Genomic DNA, 23,181 nt, shown 5'->3' on the forward strand with positions numbered 1-23,181 from the left:
AGGAAATAACAGCAGTAAGGCCATGCTGTTCGTTCCACCGCCCCCGGGGTCTGCTATATAGGAAATACGGTTTGTTTAATTTACAGCCTGGAAGCGCAGCTGGGGATCTCTCCAGGAAAAGCCAACCTCTTCCAAGATAGCTTGCGGCTATGCTCCTCGATCCCCATTCTCTCTGACTGGGCCCATTTCCAGCGTGCTCGCAGCCCAGTTTAGATCCTGTCTGTATCTGCGGCAAGTTTCAAGGGAAGCTATGGTGGACTCCAGCGCCATTGCTTGCAACAGGTGCAATCTGTAGAGAGGCAGTCGTTCCTAAATTAGTATTTACTTACTGCACTCTGATTGGCTGATGCTCACTGTCCCCTGAGCCAATCGGCTAAGCATATCAGGGTTTATTTCCCCTATTAAATTCTGAATAAGCTGGTTTCTGACTGCTGGCAACTTGACCCTTTTTCCATAAACATGTGCATGAATTCAGCAACCCGATTGGCCGGCACTGATTCCATTAGGGATCGAATTAAGGTGGGATTTCTGATTGGTTCCCAGTCTCTGACTTGACGGGGGATTCCCCTGCCTCTGGTGGGGCTACCCCGCCTTCTTTGAGTACCGGTCAAGGGTCAGTTTTATCGTCAGGTGTTAGGTCTAGCGCTGTGCAGGGGTGAATTTCCCCAAGCGGCACCAACCAATCAACCAAAACAAAATCTTCCAGGGACTCAATTACCCTAGATCAGTAGTTCTCTGCTTGGCGACCCCCTTATCTGAAGTCAAAAATGTTCATGACCCCCTGACATTTACTGGAAAAGTAATGGAAAAATATCCCCCCTTCTCATCCTCCCACCCCCAGCCAGTTGAAAAGCACAGCCCTGAAGTTTGAAAGCGTCTTCGGAGAGTTTTCTCTTCCCCTCTTCAAGTCACACACATGGGTTGTGGGTTTTGTCCTTATTCTGTTAAACACCCATTGATTTAAAAGGGAATTTGTTTAAAAAAAAAAAAAAAGGGAGGGGAGGCAGATTCTGATGATCTTATGCTGAATGGCTATTAGCCAGGATGGGCAGGGATAGTGTCCCTAGCCTCTGTTTGCCAGAAACAACAGGGAAAGGATCAATTGATGATTACCTGTTCTGTTCATTCCCTCTGCGGCACCTGGCATTGGCCACTGTCGGAAGACAGGATACTGGGCTAGATCAGGGGTCGGCAACCTATGGCAAGCTGATTTACTGTGGCACACTGCTGCCAGCCTGGGGTCCCCACCGCCGGCCCCACTCAGTCCGCTGCGGGCCTGGATGGACGGAACCCCGGGCCGGCAGCAGGCTGAGTGGGGCCGGCGGCGGAGACCCCGGCTGGCAGGGGCCGGCGGACAGAACCCCAGACCGGCAGCGGGCTGAGCTGCTCAGCCCGGTGCCAGCCGGGGTCCCAGCCACCGGTCCGCTCAGCCTGCTGCCAGTCTGGGGTTCCATCCACCAGCCCCTGTAAATGTAAAATGTATTACTGGCACACGAAATCTTAAATTACCGCGAATAAATGAAGACTTGGCACACCACTTCTGAAAGGTTGCCGACTCCTGGGCTAGATGGACCTTTGGTCTGACCCAGTATAGCCATTCTTATGTTCTATGAATAGTACTTTACTCCTTCACAATTATTATTTTGTATCTGTATTGCTCTAGTGTCTAGGAAACCCCAGTCATGGACCAGGATCCCATTGTGCTTGGCGCTGTACAAATACAGCCTATCCTGTCATCACAGGGTGTGGCTAGAGCTCGAGTAGATACATCCGAGCTAGCTTTCATCTAGCTAGTTTGGGTCCTGGAGCAACGAAGCCGAGGCAGCTGGGCTTGTACAGCTCTCACTGAAGGACACGCTACCGGGCTTCACTGCTCTGGGGCCCGAGCTGGCAAGCTCGAAGCGAGCTCAAGATGCCTGCCCGAGCTGCAGTCACACCCAGTGATCGCACCATAAACATGCCCTTTGTGTAAGACAAAAGACGACAAGTGGATATGAAATTGATGGGGCATTTTGCAGAGGAAGGTGCTATGTGATGTGAGTAAGGGTGGTTGTTCTGGCCTTAAGGGAGCCCTCTGGCTTTGCCCCAATGCTCCATTTCACAGGAATGTATTGTTCATTGACTGCTGCCTCCAAAGGGACTTTGGGTGGTTGAGAGAAATTGGCCTTTTCAGCCCTAGAAGTAGCACCCAGCCATGCACTCCCTGCTATATTTAGTTCATGTCTGTTTCTCAGGTACTAGCCGGCTACTCCCTCTGAAGTCACCTGCGTATGTCAGGGCAGAACTGAGCCTGTTATTTCCCAGCCTGTGAAACAAAGAAAGGAGGCCGCTTCACAAAGGGCTCAGTTGCCAAATCCAGGTAATAACCAGCATCTGGTGAGGGCATTACATCAACCGGGTGTCGAGTAACACCTGGACAGCAGCTCCAGCCCGTCACCTGGACAATGCAGGCAGGACTAGTCTCACTATTAAATAAGACCACCTGGACATCGCCCGATAGCTTTATCAGCTCTAGCCATTGCAAACACTGCCGCTCCCCGGGCTAGCACAATGGACTTATCTCCTAAGCAGCACAAACTCCCAGATTAAAATGTCCATCTGGAGTCAGACTCAAAAGTCCACAGAGAGCACACGGGGAAAAACCGAGTTGAGTGCCTGGGTTGTTTGCTTGTTTAAGGGCGTGCGCTTTCTCAGCACCAGCGCACGGACTCTTCCCTGAGAGAACATTTCCTCCTCCCCCGGGGAGAGTCTGGAACAGACACGGCTTTGCAAAGCTAAGGCCAGAGCAGCCTGATAAGGGGAGATGACAAAAAATGTGAACCTGCTCTTGTTAACTTTGTTCACACAGGGACAGTCGAAGATCAGACCGAAGGGAAGAACGACGCAGGGTAGATGCCTCTACCTGAGCTTTCCATGGCTCAGGTACGTCCGTCTGAGCCTCACCCCAGGGCAGCACTGGCATAGAATAGCTGTAGGTCTTGTCTAATGAGTTGCTATCGCCCCATCACAGGCTATCCAAGAGATGTGCAAGACATTCAGAGAAGAGAGCTGGGAGGTGGAAGCGAAGTTGAACCAGGAGAGAAATTACAATCGCGCTCAGAAGATCCAGGGGAGACGAGGGGGAGGAAAGAGCATCGCTAGTAAGCAAACCGCAGTAATTTCACTCACTCAGTAGGCTTAGGCTGGATTCAAGGAGACTCCAGGAAACTCCAGTGCTCCCATTATCTTGGTTTTCTCCTCTCTACGTGACTGCTTCCTTCTAGCACCCCCAAATACGTATTGCATTGACTCACTGGGACACAACCAGGAGACGGCCAAGTTGACAGTGCTTTGCACAGCAGCCCAGCACCGGGAGAAGCTGGGGGTGGAGGGGCTAGGTGAGCAGGAGGTCCTGCCGAGTCCCCGGGTGCTTGAAACAATGCGATCTGCATCCTCCTAGGGGGTGTGGTCCCCTCGCTGAGAGAACGGAGCGGGAAGTTTCAGTGAACCCCCAGACGTGGGACAAAAGGTTACAATGAGATGTGGGACTGACCCACACAGGGCACTGTGGAGAGGGTATTGGCCCACTGGGGGCAGGATCTGGGGCCTGCAGGAGGTGGACAAGGCGGGGAAAATCAGAAGAAAAAACTAAAGAGCATTTCCCTAAGGCGTTAGGAAGAAGTGCTGACACTCATGGTCTGGCTCTGTGTGGAAGACTAGTGATTTTGTTGTTCTGACTTATAAAAGTGACAACAAATCATAGCCTGCCATACAGCACGGACCACAACCGCCCACCAATAGGACAATCCGCCATACAGCATAAACCTGAGCCGCCATACGGCCCGGACCCCGGCCGCCCACCGACAGGACATGCTGCTGTACAGCCCGGACCCTAGCCACCATACGGCCCGGACCCCAGCCGCCCACTGACAGGACCCACTGCTGTACAGCCCGAAACTTAGCCACTGTACAGCCCGGACCCTAGCCACCATACGGCCCGGACCCCAGCCACCCACCGACAGAACATGCTGCTGTACAGCCCGAAACCTAGCCACCATACAGCCCGGACCCTAGCAACCATACAGCCCGGACCACAGCCGCCCACCGACAGGACATGCCGCCATACAGCACAAACCCGAGCCGCCATACAGCCCGGACCCCGGCCGCCCACCAACAGGACCCACTGCTGTACAGCCTGAAACCTAGCAACCATACGGCCTGTACCCTAGCAACCATACAGCCCGGACCACAGCCGCCCACCGACAGGACATGCCGCCATACAGCACAAACCCGAGCCGCCATACAGCCCGGACCCTGCCCGCCCACCGACAGGACATGCCACCATACAGTCCCAATCCCATGTTAACTTCAGTAGGACTCTCGTGCTGAAAATTAACCTTAGGGTTAAGTGCTTCAGTGGATCTGGGCTTTAGACTGTAAAGGCAGGGATTGTGAGTTGCTCTAAGACCCCGCTCCTGTTCCCCGGGAAGTCAGGGGGAGTTTTGGCAGCAGGAGTATCTTGGTAAAGCACCGTGTACATTTACTTCTCTGCACTAAGGAGTTCTGTTCCTGTTATTGCTAATAACATTTTGCTCTCACCTTCCACTCCTACCATTCACAGCATTTTGAAAAGGAAGGGCAGTATCCTCGTCCCCGCTTGCAGATGGGGAAAGGTGAAGTGATTTGGCCAAGGCCCCACAGCAAGTCAGTGGCAGAGCTGGGACAAGACCCTCTAAGAACAATAAGAGCTGCTGGGTGCTGAAGTCTGTGGAAAATCTGGGTCTTATCTAGGTGCCTAAATGGGCACTGAGCTCTGGTTGTGATAGGGTCTCTCTCTACTTGCTAATGCCAGGCGCTGATCCTCCAGCCATGGGCAGAGAAGGCCTGGCAGACCGCATTATGCTGGCCCTTAATTTCTATTGGGGTTATGAAAACCTAAAAGATAGAGGGTAAGAATTTCAATAGCACCTAAGTGACTTAGGCTCCTAAGTCCCACTGACTTTCTATGAGACTTAGGGGCTATTGAAAATGTTACCCTACAAATATAGATACCTATGCAGACTTTATATGGAACGGATTCAGCGTGTATGAAAGGACAAAAGAAGTCCATTGATCTTCTAATCCCTGGCTTTAAGGCTAGACTGCACTTCTAGCAGCCACATAGTCCATAACTCCAGGCCGTCGGGGTTTCCCATGTTTCTTTGTGTGCGGTTGGTATTGAATGGAAAGCATTTTCTAGCGCTTCGAACACAAGATTGGAACTCAGGACTCCTGGGTTCTATTTCCAATTCTGACACTGACTTGCTGTGTGACCTTGGAGAGCAAGTCTCTCCCCTTGCCTGTGCCTCTGTTTCCCTATCTGTAAACTAAAGATAACAATTTCTACCTCTTACAGTAATGACATCACATATGCTGCTATCTAGCTAAATATGTCTCTGTCCCTCATCACCTCACAATCATTAATATATTGATCCTCACAGCCCCTGGAGTAAGAACAGGAGTACTTGTGGCACCTTAGAGACTAACAAATTTATTTGAGCATAAGCTTTCTTGGGCTACAGCCCACTTCATCAGATGCATAGAATGGAACATACAGTAAGAAGATATATATACAGAGAGCATGAAAAGGTGGAAGTAGCCATACCAACTGTAAGAGGCTAATTAATTAAGATGAGCTATTATCAGCAGGAGAAAAAAAAACTTTTGTAGTGATAATCAAGATGGCCCATTTCAGACAGTTGACAAGAAGGTGTGAGGATACTTAACATGGGGAAATAGATTCAATATGTGTAATGACCCAGCCACTCCCAGTCTCTATTCAAACCCAAGTTAATGGTATCTAGTTTGCATATTAATTCAAGCTCAGCAGTTTCTCGTTGGAGTCTGTTTTTGAAGCTTTTCTGTTGCAAAATTGCCACCTTTAAGTCTGTTATTGAGTGACCAGAGAGGTTGAAGTGTTCTCCTACACCCTTGGAGTGGTATCTACAGACAGATAACAGCACAGGGGAGACTGAGTGCTTTGCCTAAGGAGACCCAGGAAGATGGTAGCTGAACCAGCGATTCATTGCATCTCAGTCTGGTACACTATCCACTACACCATTCTTCCTTCCCCCCCACTAATCAGCCCTTCCTGTTTGTGGAGGGTTGGGTTCTGTGACCCCCAGCTGAAAGGCTTCTTACCCGTTGCTGTTATTGTCCTGGATGGGCAGTGAGATGGAAGCTGGAGCGACATTTACACCAGGAAACCCAGTGCCAAAGAAATTCAGCTGCTCCACAACACAGCAGCCTGTGATGATGCACCAAAGGACAGGCCTGTTTCCCCTTACCCACCCGCCGAGTGCAACACTCCCGCCAGTCATGAGAAATTAAATCTGCAAAAATTCAGAAGGCGGCAGCGCAGCCGCTAATGTCCAAAATTGCCAGGCTTGTGCCTAATGGAAAGGAAACAACATTCATTTAGCGTTAGCCAACGTGCCTCTCCATCTCCCCTGTCTGCCGCTGGCTGATCAAAAACCCTGCTTCCCAGGTAGCTGTGGCCTCAGTGCCCTATTTAAGCAGAGGGAATAATGTCATCGCAAGCCTTAATGATTAAAGTAGTTACAGGACAAAAGCCCCTGCGGTGAGTTGGATATTGGGTCACTGTCCCTGCTAATGTCACACTGCCATTTCTTGGTATTTTTAGAATTCTCCCCTTTGTAGAGCAAATTTATTCTTCAGCTGCTTAGAAGCACAGGGGATGTTGTCCTCTAACAGCCTAGTAACAACAGGCTGGCTTCCTCTGGCTCCTGGAAATTGGCCATGCCCCTGAAAGCTGCTTGGAGAGTGAGATTATGAACTAAAGAGAAACCTGAGTGCAACCCCAGAGCCAAACGGTGGGAAAGTTCTGAGCCGGATCCAGTCATCAGCACCAGCCGTTCACACTAGAACCAGCTGAATACAAAGATAAAATTGCCAAACGTGTCCAAGTGATGTAGGAGCCCCATTTTCAAAAGTGATTTAGGCACTTAAGCCTAACTGACAGCCAAAGGACTTAGGCACCTAAATCATTTAGAAGCTTTTGGAAATTTGACCCCAGATCCAAACCACTCCCACTCCAGACCCATGATCGCACCACGGCACCGTGGTTCTGAATCAGACATCCAACCCCTTTTATTATCTATTTATGGTAGCACCCAGAGGCCCCGCCATGGATCCAGACCCCAGCACACTGAGTGCTCTATAGACAAAGAGTGAGACACAGGCTCTGCCCCCAGAGAGCTGGAAGTCTTAGTAGACAAGGCATAGATTATTATCCCCATGTTACAGGTGGGGAGCCGATGCCCAGCGGGATTAAGTGATGTTCCTAAGAGTGCACACGGACTCTGTGGCAGAGATGGGAACTGAACACAGAGCTCCTAAGTGCCACTTCAGTGCCTTAACCACAAGGACAGCCCTCCATTTGCTTTTCAGAGCACTGTCTTTATTCCAATGAAGGCGATTGCATAACCACTCCAGCAGCCGAGACTGTGTAATTCAGCTTGTCTGAAAGGGAACATGAAACGGCAATATAGAGAAAAATTAACCCTCCTGGCACACAGCCCTGTCGAAATGTCTCATTTTCACCTTCTCTTCATCTCCTCCGGTATTTGATTTCCCGGTACATTTGTAGAGCACTGCATAGGGTTTTATCTGCACCAGCTCCCAACGCCTTAATGAGCATCTCTTAATGAGCGTCCTACCTGCCAGGGGCATGACAGCTCAGACCGCAGAGCCTTCTGTTAAGTCAGTGGTTCAAATCCGCCCCTTGCCAGCCATGGACGAAAGTTGCTTCTGAAGGCTGTTTGGTAGCCTGGCAGAAATGAGATGATCGCATCAGACCTGTCCTAGGAAGTTACAAACTGCCCATGGTATTTGAAGCCTCATCCCACACACAGAGCTGAGCCCCGGCACCTCTGGGCTTGGCAGTTCATAGCCCCGGCACCTCTGCATGAAAGTAAAAAAATTGCTTGAGCCCCAGGACCTCTTTCATTACAAATTAAGCAGTGCCCACACCGCTGAGATAAGAGAGCAGTTTGCCCTATATATGAGTGGAGCACATCCCAGTGGTGGACAGGCACACATATCCCTTCTCTGTACTGACAGTGAAAGGGCAGTGACTACTCCCCCTGGACCAAGTCCCAACACTTAGAGTTTTTACATCACATCCTGCAAATCTGGTTACTTCCTGTGACCTTGGCTGCTGACGACATGGGCAAGGTCAGCACTGATTGGTCCTGGATCTCTTTGAAGGAGGGGGGCTTGTCCAAGTTATCCAGGAGGTACAGAGTTCATTGACAACAGACCTCCACAACACAAAGTACGCCCACCAAGAAAGCCCTCTGCGCCTGAACCATAGCTAGGCTAAAGAGGCGGCTCATCTCAGAGAGGCAAAGGCATTGCACCCGCTTACACCACCGCCAAATTTGACCCAGAAGCTGCGGAGGTTGCTCCCTGTGTCTTTCCCAAGGAGATTCGCTCACACTTTCCTGGGCCAGGTGCTATTCACTGGCTGTCCCCTTCCCTCATTGCTGGGTCCCAGCCCAGCAGAAGTGGGAGCTGCGGCATTCAGAATCTTCCCCAATGACCAGAGGACAGAAATATCCTTTGTCAATGTAACAAGGTAGTGGCCTCTTATGACCAGAAGAATAATCACCCTGTTCATGGGTCCAGGGAAAGTGGATGACAGCCTCACAGCAGTCATTTGGAGAGAGGAAGTTGGTGCTGGGGAAGAGTCAATGTCTGGGAGAGGGAAGATGTAGGAAACTCCCAGATCACTGTTCCTCCAAGGGCCCTGTAGATTTCAGTAGCTCAGCCAGAGGTTACAGGAGTGGGTGGCGGCAGTTCTGTGGCCTGCAGGAGCTCATACTAGATGATCATAGAATTGTCATAGAATATCAGGGTCGGAAGGGATCTCAGGAGATCATCTAGTCCAACCCCCTGCTCAAAGCAGGACCAATCCCCAAACAGATTTTTGCCCCAGATCCCTAAGTGGCCCCCTCAAGGCTTGAACTCATAACCCTGGGTTTAGCAGGCCAATAGCTATCCCTTCCCCTAATGATGATCCCTTCTGGCCTTAAGGTCTAGGAATTTAGGCGTGGACAGGGCAAGGCTCCCCTCTCTCCCAGTCAAGCACAGACAGGTGTTCGGGGTTATTAGACCCACCTGGGAAGGATTAAGAGACTGATTAGATGAGTAGGCATGGGAGGCTCCAAGCCCCCACATAGGGAGATGCTGCGGGGTGGGGAGAGAAGAACCAGCTCCAGGAAGGTAGGCTGTGCAAACAACCCCTGATGTTGAGGGGCTCAGCTACAGTCCAATGAGTCCAGAACTTAAAGTGGGACCCTAGATGTGAGGGGTTGAGCCACAGGATGGGGAGGCAGGACTGAAAGCAGAACACACAGGTCCCAGCGAGGAGAGCTGTGAAACCCCTGCTCCTGAGGGAAGAGTGTACAGGCTAGGGAGACATGGACTGGGAACGCACAGGCCCCATGAGGACAGGCTGTGAAACCTTGAAAATAAAAGGGGAAGTGAGTAATTTGAATAAATTATACCCTAGGGGAAGGGGAATATTGTTTTAAAGACTCTGAGTATATGTGAATTATTTTGGGGCTCAGAAGAAAATAGAGGCAGGGTGCCAGCAGGACCACCTTGGGCCACAAGGGGGCACCCTCAATGGCATCTGTCTACAGTCAGTCAAAAGAGGCAGGGACTGCACATGCTTCCCACATGTGATGCCTGCAGGGAGCAACTTTATTGTCCTGGCATTGGGCAGATTGTTGCCCTTCTGATGCTGTCAGTGGGAGGAGCTTCGGAGAGCAAGGAGTGAGGACATGGAGGGATTTGGGTGGAAAGAAGATGGAGCACCCCCGGCCTTGGTCCCTCGTTCTACCTACGCAGGTTCTTGGCATCGCCACTAAGCCAATTTCTTTATTCACAGCACAGATGTTTCTAGCGGCTGCGTTTCTGCCCTAAGATGATGCATGGAAGGTGCCGGATGCCTTTGGTGGAGCAGCTGGAGTAAGACTTTGGTGTAAGTAGCCAGTTGTGGGCCCGAAGGAGCCTGCAGGGTGCTCCCCTAGATGCCACATGCCTCTTGTAAAAAGGGCGTTATGACGGAGTTTTAGTTAATGCCCACTTCAGATTAAAGCGTCAGTGCATCTGATCACTATAGCAACATGAAGAGGCAGGGAGGAGAGGAAATGTGTTTCCCCCAATGTCTTTGCCTTGAAATTGCAACTCATCCAGTCTTTTAAGTACCCCAGCTTTCCCGTGTGGATGCTCACACACAAGAACACGTGTTCACACAGAATATTCTCACATGTATGCACACGCATCCAAGCATGCCCACACAGACCATGCTGTCACACATCTGCTCGTGTACGTACTGATGTGCCCACAGATGGAGACTCACCAACACTTCCGGGAATACAGTGACCCCATCCCACACCTGCACACACTGACTTCTGGCATGTATTCACTCGTGCACACACAGATGCTAATGCACACCCACTGTTCTCATACATATACAAACACAGGCGCCCAGGCACACGCATTCCCTCCTGTGTGCACAAGAGACACAGGAACACACACAAACACCCCGACACAGCCACTGTATCCTCCTGCACACCCACGTTCAAGCACAGAACTGTGCTTTTGCACGCAAGCCCATGCCAAGGATGCGCGGACACTCGTGCTCCCTCACAAACATCCACGTACTTTTGCGCACGAGGCCACTCAGAACTTTGGCACCGGCCGCGCACAAATCCTGCTGTCTCACACACGCACTCTCCGCCTCACGGGGGAGTTAAGGCACAGACCCCCCCCCCGCCCCGGCCCTGATTCTCAGAGACGCTGAACACCTGCTGCTCCCACTGACTTGAGGTGAAAATCCGGCTCATGCTGTTTGTTATGCAAAAGCAGTTTCTTAGCAACTAAAATCATATTCTCTGTAAAGGCAGCACCCATAATCCCAGGTAATTCCAGACAAGACAAAACAAAATCAGGCTAATGTGGGCAGCTATAAATAAAACATAACGAGTAAAATCCACCCCTGTGCAGATGCCCAGCACAAGGCACCTGAGCCCTGAAAATAGGCCTCATTAACTGTGCTGGCCCTCTGAGCAGGGCTGAATCTCACCCCTAAGTGAGCATCCCGCAGGTATTTCATTGATTTGCTCTCATTTGGTTTGACAGTATGTTTGACCCAGATCCTCAAAAGTATTTAAGCACCTAACTCCCGTTGATTTCAACTGAGCCAATGAAGATGGTGGTTTCTGAGTTGTGGACACGGGTCCATTCGAATTGAGACCCAGCAACTCACTCCAGAGAGGCCATCGAAGAGTAGGGAGCTGAGGACACTGTGCACCTGGGCTGAACTTGGATTTCAACTTCTACAGATGAAACGCCCTTTGGCCAATCTCCTGCATCACCCAGTCCTCTGGGGTGGCAGCTGGCTACCTACTTGTGATCCATTCTGCCACTCATCAGCAATGCAGGCAGGACAAAGTCATGGAAATGAATAGTTCAGTTGAGGAAGGCCAGCCTGCAGTACAAGTTGGGGATGATCTCTGCTCTCACCCATGTGCTTCTCTGTTCATCAGAGGCTGAGAGGATCTTCGGAGGTGAAGCTCACGGTGCCCAATTCAACCCTGGTGCAAGCAGGTGCAGCTACGCTGAAGTCAGTGCAGCAGTGGCTACTTTCACCAAGGGCTGAATTATGTATTTCCTGACTCCAGTCACACAATATAAGTCAGGGTTACAAAAGCTTATGCTCCTTGTCATGTGGCAGGAGTCAGCACACACTGGCCCCAGGGGCTACTGTTACACACATTCTGTTTATCTCTAGACCACATTGTCCCAGCCAGGAGTTCATGGGAGCCTCCTGAAAGCTTTACTAAACACAAAAAATCCTCATAGATATATTACGGCTGCTGTATTTACATTTGTAAAATATACCAAGTTAGGGCTGTGCCAAGCACAGTGCATGGCACAGCTGGATTTTTGTGATGTTGATCCTTCTAACTACTGTATTTGGAGTTTAACCAGTTCAAGACATTTTTAAAAATAAAGGTATCAGATTCAATTTATACATATTATGAAGTCACAACTGAAATCTTAAAAAGCCAAGGTCCTGTCTACTTTGAATGAAAATACAAAGCACTTTTTGCAAGGCTCTTGGAAAGCCATCATGTCCTTGGGGAAACATTTGCCTTCTCTACCCTGATGTGTGTTGGGACCAGTTGACTGACCCGAAGGGGCTGCATCTCCTTCCACAAAGTCCTGTTTGATGTCACTACACAAAGTGATAGGTGCTATATAGACATCTAAGCTAGAAGGAGAGATGGATGGAGAGTTAGTGGGATGGGTAAAGAGTGGGTGCTGGGTGGATAGTGAGGGAGAGGGATGGGGGGGGGGGAGAGGGAATGGTGCAGGGGTGCTGTGAGCCATTGAACCCAACTATAAACCCTGTATATGATGGAAACCACTTCAAGCCAGGGGATGCGGCAGCCTATGGAATGGGGTGGATGGTTGGATGGAGAAAGAGGGGGAGGTCACCCAGTTACATCCACTGACCAATGCCCATTGCATGCTTGGTACGGTTGCCAACTTTGGTTGGATGAATTCCTGGAGGTTTCATCACATGACATAATCTTTAATGATTAATCTTTAATTCCTGGAGACTCCAGGACAATCCTGGAGGGTTGGCAACCCGAACAAGCACCACAATCCCATCCCCAGGCCACAAACTCTCTGGCAGGCATTCATTTGCACTAAATGCTGGGAACCCATCTGGGAGGGGGAGGGATGAATTATATAGGACCTATATAGACGCTCACAGAACGGTGAAGTTAGACAACTACATTTCCCAGAACCCCCTACGCCCACTGGCGGCCCGGCAGGCTCCCAGAGAGGCGTCGTTCCCCATTGCACTGCTGGGAAATGTAGTCTCCCATAGGCCAGGCTCCCGGACGCTGGCTGTGAAAGGGCGAAGACGGAAGAACTACATTTCCCAAACGCCACCTCGCACGCTCCCGGCGTCGCCCGCGGGATCCGCTAGCGGAAACTCCTTCCCGTTGCCTCCTGGGAAAGGCGGTCTCCTGCCCGCCAGGCTCCTACCTGCAGGCCACGGAAGAGCGGCGCTGGAGAAACTACGAGTCCCAGAATTCCCCGCCCCAGCCCGGACGCTCGGGGACGCCATTTTGTTTTGTATTAAACCCCTAAGATGGCGGCGGGGGAGAAGCACTGAAGGTTGCCGTTGCCGCCTCCAGAGGCCGGGGTCTCCGTCGTTCGGTCCCCGTCCCTCTCTCGCGCCCCTGCCCCGGGCCGCGCGGCGGGGCAGGCGGAGCAGCCGCCCCATGGCCAGGGGGGGCCCGGGCCGCTCGCCGTGGCCATGGACCTGCGCACGGCCGTCTACAACGCGGCCCGCGACGGGAAGCTGAAGCTGCTGCAGAAGCTGCTGGGCAGCCGGAGCCGGGAGGAGCTGGAGGCCCTGACGGCCGGGCCGGGCGGTGGGGGGACCCCGCTGCTGATCGCCGCCCGCCACGGGCACCGGGAGGTGGTGGAGTACCTGCTGGACCACTGCGGCGCCCGGGTGGAGGAGGGGGGCTCGGTCAGCTTCGACGGCGAGACCATCGAGGGGGCCCCGCCGCTGTGGGCCGCCTCGGCCGCCGGGCACCTGGAGGTGGTGCGCTGCCTGCTGGAGCGGGGGGCCTCGGTGAATCAGACCACGCTGACCAACTCCACCCCGCTGCGGGCTGCCTGCTTCGACGGGCACCTGGAGATCGTGCGCTACCTGGTGGGCGAGCGGGGGGCTGACCTGGAGGTGGCCAACCGGCACGGGCACACCTGCCTGATGATCTCCTGCTACAAGGGGCACCGAGAGATCGCCTGCTACCTGCTGGCGAAGGGGGCGGACGTCAACCGCCGCAGCGTGAAAGGCAACACCGCCCTGCACGACTGCGCCGAGTCCGGGAGCCTGGAGATACTGCAGCTGCTGCTCCGCTCCAAGGCCCGCATGGAGAGGGATGGTTACGGCATGACCCCGCTGCTGGCCGCCAGCGTCACCGGGCACACCAACATCGTGGAGTACCTCATCCAAGGAGGGCTGCAAAACGAGGAGGGGGATGAGATGTTGGGGAACGAGGTCGGGGACTGCACTGCAAGGGGGCAGCAACAGAGGGGTTGCGATACTGGCCAGGAAACGCATCAGTGCTGCCCCGAGGAAGTGCAGCATGAGGGCCAGACGGGATGCCGTGCCACTAGCCAGGATGAGCAGCAGGGCCCTTACAAGTGCTGCAGTCGAGGGGCTGCTGTAGAAGCCCTGGAGCTGCTGGGAGCCACTTTCGTGGATAAGAAACGTGACCTGCTGGGGGCTCTCAAGTACTGGCGAAGGGCCATGGAGCTTCGGCACCAGGGGGGGCAGTACCTGACCAAGCCTGAGCCCCGGCAGCTGGTGCTGGCTTATGACTACTCCCGGGAGGTGAGCACCCTGGAGGAACTAGAAGCCCTGATCACTGACCCGGATGAGATGCGCATGCAGGCACTTCTAATCCGAGAGCGCATCCTGGGCCCCTCTCATCCGGACACTTCCTATTACATCCGTTACCGGGGGGCGGTCTATGCTGACTCTGGCAACTTTGAACGCTGTATTAACCTGTGGAAGTATGCCCTGGACATGCAGCAAGGCAACCTGGAGCCCCTCAGCCCCATGACTGCCAGCAGCTTCCTTTCTTTTGCTGAGCTCTTCTCCTATGTGCTTCAGGACCGCTCCAAGGGCACCTTAGCTACCCAGCTGGGCTTCTCCGACCTCATGGGTGTGCTGAGCAAAGGGGTCCGGGAGGTAGAGCGGGCGCTTCTGCTTCACAAGGACCCGGTGGCTGACTCTGCACAGTTCACCAAGGCGCTAGCCATCATTCTGCATCTGGTCTTCCTGCTGGAGAAGGTGGAATGCACCCCTGAGCAGGAGCACCAGAAGCGCCAGACCATCTACTGCTTGCTCAAGTGCAGTCCCAGGGCCAAGAACGGGTTCACACCCTTGCACATGGCTGTGGACAAGGACACCACCACAGTGGGGCGCTACCCAGTGGGCAAGTTCCCATCGCTCCATGTTGTGAACCTGCTGCTGGAGTGTGGGGCTGACCCAGACAGCCGTGACTATGACAACAACACCCCGCTGCACATTGCTGCCCAGAACAACTGCCCGCTGATCATGAGTGCCCTGATGGAGGCTGGGGCCCACATGGACGCCACCAACGCCTTCAAGCAGACAGCTTACGAGCTGCTGGATGAGAAGCTGCTTACCAAGAGCATGATGCAGCCCTTTAACTACATCACCCTCCAGTGCCTTGCTGCCCGTGCCCTGGACAAGCACAAGATCCCTTACAAGGGCTTCATCCCCGAGGAGCTGGAGGCCTTCATTGAACTTCATTAGGATGGGAGGAGTGAAGTCCCCAGCCTTTCCCACGAACCCGCTCATCGTCCCTAAGAGGAAGGGAAATCCAAGGTCTGGAGGCAGATCCTTTCCCTGGGTGCTGGAAGCCTTCGTTGCACTGAGGCAGGCTGCAGCCATTGTCCTTTCCCATCATTGAGCTTATCCATACAGAGGAAGGAAACTCAAGAGCTTGTCGCTGTGGTTGTCTTGCTTCCTCTTCATCCCCAGGTGCCAGAAGCCTTCACTGAAGCGAGCCAAGAGAAGGCTGCAGCTGCTGCCTTTCCCCTTCGCCAACAGTCTCATCCTTAAGGAAGAAGGCAATTGGAGATGTTGTAGGCGATTCCCCTGCATCCTCCCACCTCTCCTCTTCCCATAAGTGCTGGATTAATTCGGTCGTTACGCTTTAGGGTTGCTACAAATTCATATATGTGCACCTCTCCTGTGCACCCTACCCCAAAGGACTGACCCAATAGTAATGCAAGCAAAGGAATAAAATATCCACATCTGCAGTTTAACCTAGTCCCTCTTTCCTTCCCACATTTGGCACATGAGCCTAAAAGCTGGGGCTGGGTGGCTAGTGCCCAGCAGGGCTAGTTGCCATTTGCACAACTTCCCAGCGGGGTGTGGTGATTTTCCCCCCCTCTCTCTCCCCACCAAGTAGCCATGTAACAAGTGGTGCAAAATTGTGAGATTTTTGACAGCTGTTTGCAAAGCTGGATTTTCTTTTCCCCTGCCAGAGCCAGGTTCTGGCCGCTCGGCAAGATTTCTCCAATCCTGTACTTAACATCTCAAGGCCAACCTTAGTAACATGGTTTTGTCAGCAAACGCTGACTTATATGAAGGAGGGGACTTCTAATTTAAAAAAAAAAAATCTATATGGTTTTGTGGCTGGCAAGAGCCTTGATCTTACCAGTTTTGCACAGGCCAACCCCTGTGCCTGCGTAGATTTAGCTCTGCATGGGCTCAGTGGGGGTTGGCCCATCTAGAACGGTCTGCAGGCCAAAACCATGTTACTTGAGCTGGTGCTTGAGATCCCCTCTTTCAAGCCATTCCAGGATCAGAGAATGTTTGCAGGGTGGACAGAGCTTGGAGGTTTCTTTAAAGCAGGTGAGCATTTGTTGCAGTGTGGGGTATCCCATGGTTGGAGGAAAGCAGGCAAGGAATGTTAATGAAGGATGATTTTTATTTTATTTTTAAAGGTTGAATGGCACTGATCCACTGGGTTTTGAAGTGTCCTGTTCTGAGAACCTCCCTTGAAAGGGCCACTGACTTGTTGTTCTTGGCTTTTGGTTCTTTCTGCAGCTATACTAAGTATGGTGCTAGTTTAAAGATTGAAATAAAAATGTCTTCATCTGGCTACTCTTGGGGTGAGCTGGTTTTTGTTTAATTAGGACCTGGACAGAACGGACAAATTACCCGTTCCCTCAGGGCAGGTATTTGTCCACCTCAGCAGAACCTTGCTTTGCGATGAGCAGTCGGTGCTGGCAAACATGATGTCCCTGCATTTTATTTTGTCTCCTCAGAAATGACTGCTTTAGCTGCCAGTGGCTCCTTTCTTGGCCCAGTCAGAGCGAAATGCATAGCTAAGGATGAAGCAGCTTTCAGGAAAAGTCAGGATGATCAGTAGAGCAGAACCCTGATAAATGCCCATGCACTGTGATCTAACGAAGCTGCTCGACTAGTATTTACAGGCCAGGTAAACCATAAACCTCAATAATCCAATGTTCTCTGCCCTTTAAGGATCTTGTAGAGCTGCCATTTAGTTTTGCAGTGTTAACTGTTAAATAAATGTTTTATTTATGAGGCAAGAAGGTTTAACTCTTATCAAGGTGTAAAGTGCAGGGTTAATTTAGGTACAATATTTTTTTTCCTCCTTGTGGCTGATACGGATTAAACTGCGCAAATGACTTAACTTTGTGAGCCGATGAGTGCTCCTAACTTTAAATAGTAAAACAAAACAAATGCTGATGGAATGCAAATGCCTTGGACTTCCTTGATGCTAGGACTGTGTTTTCAGGATCAGTTTCATTGAGGGGTGGGGGAAGACAGTGAAATTCTTTGGGCAATAAATGGGAGGAATCGCTCATAAGAACGGCCATACTGGGTCAGACCAAAGGTCTGTCTAGCCCAGTATCCTGTCTTCCGACAGTGGGCAATGCCAGGTGCCCCAGAGGGAATGAACAGAACAGGTAATCATCCAGTGATCCATCCCATCGCCCATTCCCAGCTTCTGGCAAATAGAGGCTCGGGACACCATCCCAGCCCATCCTGGCTAATACCCATTGATGGATCTTCCTCCATGAAGTCAGTGGATCTCCACAAGAGCTCAGTAAGCCATGCTAGCATCTTGTGTTGCTGGATTTAGGGATCTTAATTTAGCAAAAAACAGATTAGCTGCCTACATTGTCTGTGTACACTTCTACCTACTTTTCTCCGTTTTGTCACTGAAAATAGTTTCCCTTCTCTTTCTAGTTCGGCTCACTTTCTGGCTCTCATGCCTCTCCGTGCTGGTGTGATTGGGTTGAAAAATTGCAGGGGAAGGTTTAAACGCAAATGCATTATTTTAATCCGCATTTAAAATGAACGAAAACATTCGCTGATGGGAGATTTATAAACCTTCTTAAGTCTATTTCAGTAAGACTTAAACTTCAGGCCTAAACTAGGTGACTGTCCTTGAACCCTGAGTTTCTGGAGTTTCAATTTGGTCACCGCTTTTGGGCCAGATCCTGGGCTGGTGTAAATCAGTGTAACTCCATCAGTGTCAGTGGCGCTATGGGAACTGATTTTAAAAATCTAGGCTCTGGGAAGATTGTCCTAAGTGCCTACAGATCTTGGGTGCTTCAGTTGCTGAATGGCCAATGTAAGTTACCTTAGAGGTGCCTTGACTTTCATAGGGCAGGTGCTCGGTGCATTCTGAAAGTCAGGCCGCTTTAAGGTGGCTCAGGTTGGATCTCCAAATGATTAGCCGCTTGGAAATCTTGGCTGTGGGGTGAGGTTTTGTTTTTAAAAGGGACCCATTCATACTGTGACATTATAACTGCCAGGGACCCCTTCCGGACACCCTTTGATTAGCTCCCCTCTTGTACCCAGAGCAGACATGAGGTTAGTAATAGAGAGCCATTAAAGGGCAGTAAGAAATCTGAAGCTGTGACCATGTGATCAGGTAGCTGTGGAATCTGGCCATTGATTGGAGCCTCAGGAAAGGGGAAGCTTAACATGGCAGAAAGGCCATATTTATTTTGCACCTTGCAATTACGTGTTGATGGTAATTACTGGGTAAGTGGAATCACTGTATGAACTGAAGTATAATTACCACGTAAGAGCCATTATTTACTGTAGGTGTTGGCTGGGCTGACTGCCGTGCAGGGTAGAACAGGCAGTTGGCTGGTGCAGTGAAATGTTTAGGGACTGATTTAGTAACTGGATGATTAGCTGGGGCGGAGGGTAGAGATTTTTCACGAGGGCAGTCATAAACCCTGGCTTATGTCACTCTCCTGAAACAATCCTGCAAATTCTCCCTCCGCAGATTTTTTTCTTTTTGCTTCCCGCTTTATTTTTTAAATTCCAGCTCTGATTCCCACGCTCAGCTCCCCGGGCCAATACATGGCTCCTGTGTGGGTGTCTGTAGAAATGCATAGAAGGGAAAGATTCACCTGAGGCTTTGCTGGGGCCAATTGCTAGTGCCCTTCTATGGAGATCTTTTAGGCTCCCCGGATCGTCCCACAGTCATGTTATATGATCAGTGTTTACAAAATGCAGAGCCTGGAGTTTAAAGATAGGGATAGCATCAGCATTTCCCTGGATCTTCGGGCATAGCAAGAGCACTTAGAGAGGGTCACAAATGCTCAAAAGTATCTCTGGTGAGGACGGGACCTGTGTGGCAACCCTTTGGGGTGTCAGAGACAGTGTTATGTGCTTCCTCGGGCAGTCATGGGGTGCAACCCACATTGGGGGTTCCAACTACGGTATACTTGACTGGCCTGGGGGACAGCCGAAACTTTCAGAGAAGCTGGTGTGCAGAGAAATGGAAGTGCTGTTAATTAACATGGGGGGGATGCACCGTGGATTCGGTCCAGTCGGATTTTTGGATAAAGGGCATTTGGATCACTGGAATTATACTATGTATCACACTAGAGAGACATGACACAGACTGCTCAGGTGCCGAAATGAGAAATGGCTATGGAGAAAACCCCATTTACAACTAGCCCTGCTAGAGCTCAGACAAGACTGTAAATGTCCCAGCAAAGTCCTCTTTATTCCTGGGGGGTTGGGAGAGAGGAACACACAGCCGAATTCTTCTCCCTGACCCCAATCCCTTCAGAGAGGGGGGAGAGGCTGGAAAGCGCACAGTAAAATCCTTTCCTTTTTCTTTCCTCAGCAATCCGTCTCCCCTCCCCTTTGGTTGTTGCACGTCCCATTGAATGCAGCGGGACCACTCCTGTGAGCACGGGTATTTGCGCATAGAGCATTTGCAGGATCAGTTCTGTAGTTTAGCCACAAGCATACAGACCCCATTGTGTTTGCCCTGCATTGTTTGTTATATGTATGGTGGTAGTGCCTCAAGGAGAGTGGGGGCCCATTGTCCTAGGCACTGTACAAACACACAACAAACAGCTGGATAAGATAGGAAAATATGTAGATAGAACAGACCAGAGGAGTACAAGGTAACAGACTGTTAGTCTGGTGACTAGCAGTGGTCCCAGCATGCCATGGTTGAGAGTTTTGTAGGTGAATTTTAATGAGGCTCTTAAAACATAACTAGTACCTCCCCTTGAGAATGTGCATTGAGAGAGACACACACACACACACACCCCTCTGTCCTGACTGCTCCCCGCAACCAGCCTGTGTGCTCCCTAGTTAAGGAAATCTGCCATCCCAAAGGGAGAGTGCGTGATTTCAGTATGGGAGTCTCAGGCGAAAGCCATCGCTGGTGTTAAAGGTGAACTGTAAAAGACAAAAATGGGGCTGTGGCCTCTTTTTGCTTTCCTGGCTGGTGGGTTGTGTGCGCGCGTTTAAAAACCAAATGCTCGGTTTTTACACCAGAAATTCAGGACTTTGAAATAAATGACAAAAGCACCTGTGGGCGTTAGGCACCTAAATCCCATTCTCAAAAGTCCCTTCGCTGAAATTTTTACCCCTTCTCTGCCCTGTTTTTCCTGGCCATGTCTTTAGCTGGCTGAAGAGTTAGGGGAATGGGGACCTCGCTGGTACCAAGCGAAAGCTGAACGGTTGAGGGGGCAAAGGGAATTGGAGTCATTCTGGTTAAAATGCTGTGGCTTTTGCTTTTCAATAACACCCATTGGCTTCAAAGCCGAAAGTGTCTGGAAGGAAAAAGCGCCTTGTAAAAGGTTCTGTTCCTCCCCTGTCTTTCACATGAGAGCTGAGAAAGCTCCTCCCCCAGTTCTCTGGTCCTCCCTGGAGACCTCTGGCAGAAATGGGTAACAGCTGACATTCCTGGTACCTCTAAAGTGTAAAAAACACAATCAAATCTCTATAGGCCTCCCTTCCCAATCTGCCTCATCCCAACAATTTGAACTAGCCCAGCAAACTGGTCCCATCCGCACAAGCTACATCAGTTGCACTCTGTTGTTGAGTTGTCAGCCCCATCACCTGAGCAGTCAATTCCGCTTCTCCATAAATGTGTCATGTAAAACTGGGGAGGGGGGTGTTACATATTCTGTTCCTTAGGAAAGAGTGGCCCTGGGTATCAGACCAGGCAGTGGTAATGCAATACCTAGGCAAAGGAAGGTTACGTAAGGGGAGGGAAAATGCTGAGAAGGAAACTCGGTTTGGATCCAGGCCCCTGGGTCCTGCCATTCCCTTTGGAAGCCCTGAGCAAATGCTATAAAAAGCAAGTCGCACTTGCCATTACCAAGCCCCCTGACGCAGCTAAAAATAAAAGCAGAGCTGTTCCGACAGTGGAAGCCACAGCCTGTGGGGTTGTTTATAAAGGAGCAGTGGGGTGCACTCCCTGGTCTGGCCGGGAGGGGCAGGTTGTGCAGGAGGTTGGAGTGTGTGATTAGGCCAGGAGTGGGCAAACTACGGCCCGTGGCCTGGATCCGGCCCCACGGGGCTCTGGATCTGGCCCGTGGGATTGCCCCCCTGTGGTGCCGCGGGCCCCACGCCGCTCTGCAGAAGCGGTCGGCACCACGTCCCTGCGGCCCCCGGACGGGGGGGGGCAGAGGGATCTGTGCATTGTCCATGCCTCTAGACACCCCCCCCCAACTCCCTGCCCGCACCTTGCACCCCTCCTGCACCCCAACCCCCTGCCCTGAGCCGTACTCTGCACCTCTCCTGCACCCCAACCCCCTTCCCTGAGCCCCCTCATACACCCCACACCCCTCTGCCCCAATCCCTTGCCCTGAGCCCTTTCCTGCACACCGCACCCCAGCCCTGTGCCCCGGCCCTGCATACAATTTCCCACCCAGATGTGGCAAGGTGCTGCCATGTGGCTTGATGGATAGAGGCAGGGGGCCCCGGTACTGGGTTGTTCCCGGCTCCCTTGTCTGTGTTGTGAGCCATCCAATTGCTAGATGGCTACATGGCATTAGAGAGCCCCCTACTGCCAGACCTGCTGAGTGGCTGCAGCTGGAGGTAATTTCAAGAGACAAATGACCAGGGAGGTGGTGGATATTTTACCCAAAGTATCTATAGCTGTGATCTTGTAAATCTCCAGTAAGGTGAAGGTCTGATTCCAACACCCACAGGCCCGCCAATGCAAATCCTCCCACTGCATCCTTAACTCTCACTGACCCTAGGCATGCTCAGGGCCTTGTGAGGGCTACGATATGGACCAAAGCACAACAGGGCATGTTAGGGATGGAGTGCTAGCCAGCTCTCTGCAGCCCTGGGTTTGGGAACCAAAGCGGAGGGACCAGGAGAAGCGCTTCGTCCAGCCACAGAGGGTCTGGCTTGGGCTGCATCCTCCAACCCCCAGGGCTAGTAGTATTCACTGGATGCTGACAAACACTTGGGAGATCCCAAGGGATGGGCCTAGACCTGACTCAGCGAGAACCGTGCTGCGACCCAGTCGCAGCTAACAGTTGGCAGGAGCAGTGGGCACAGGGTATTTTTCCCCCCCAAAGTGGGTTAGCCTAAACCCTGCCATGGACTAACCCAACTTACCAGGGTCAAGCATGGGGGCAGGCTGGGTTCTAGCTCCGCTTTTTGATAACACTGATTTAAAATCCTTTCCGGGCAGGGCCTGGACGATGTCCAGAAATGGCCCTAGCCCGCCCATGCCTGACTGTTCCCTTTGCTATTACGGAAGACACTTACGAAAGGTCATGCTCCCTCCCAGCCACCCCCTGCCTCTGCTGTGCAGTTACTTTCATTTGATTCTGCGCTAACCCTTGCCCTGGCAATGATTCTATTGTCACCATTTTAGCACTGCAAGATCAAAGCAGAGAAACTGGGCTGGGAGAAAGCCCTTCTTCAACCACTACAGTAGCACCGAGAGGCTCCGACTGAGGTCCAGACCACGTGATGCTGGGTGCTGTACAAACATATGGTAAGAGACAGACCGTGCCCCAAAGAGCTTGCGATCTAAATAGAAAAGACGGACAAAAGGAAGTGTTCTCTCTGTTTTACAGGTGTGGAATTGAGACCCCAGGAGATGTAAGCCCAGAGCCTCCAGGATATTTAGCCTCCTACTCCCCATCCGTGGGAGGTAGGAGTTGAAATACATTTAAAAATCTGGACCAAAGTGTCTTGCCCAAGGTCCCAGAGGTGGCCTGTGGCAGAGACAGGAACTG

General features: G+C 51.6%; 1 protein-coding gene across 2 annotated transcripts; it reads left to right on the forward strand.

Moving 5' to 3' along the window:
• Positions 1-13,387: 13,387 nt before the first annotated feature.
• Positions 13,388-16,784, forward strand: FEM1A (fem-1 homolog A). 2 transcript variants are annotated; one of them, XM_065421938.1, is made up of 2 exons: positions 13,388-14,094; positions 14,281-16,784. In XM_065421938.1, exons 1-2 carry the CDS (start codon positions 13,388-13,390, stop codon positions 15,425-15,427), a joined length of 1,854 nt encoding a protein of 617 aa, XP_065278010.1. In that variant the 3' UTR covers positions 15,428-16,784. The 2 variants fall into 2 exon arrangements, with proteins under 2 accessions (XP_065278010.1, XP_065278009.1); XM_065421937.1 differs by having other exon boundaries at positions 13,388-16,784.
• The last annotated feature ends 6,397 nt before the right edge of the window (positions 16,785-23,181 follow it).

This window comes from Emys orbicularis, chromosome 24, assembly GCF_028017835.1.
Source record: "Emys orbicularis isolate rEmyOrb1 chromosome 24, rEmyOrb1.hap1, whole genome shotgun sequence".
Taxonomy (NCBI): domain Eukaryota; kingdom Metazoa; phylum Chordata; order Testudines; family Emydidae; genus Emys; species Emys orbicularis.

What these genes read in the sequence shown, in the direction of transcription:
- FEM1A (XM_065421937.1), top strand. Translation starts at nt 13,388, where the DNA reads ATGGACCTGCGCACGGCCGTCTACAACGCGGCCCGCGACGGGAAGCTG.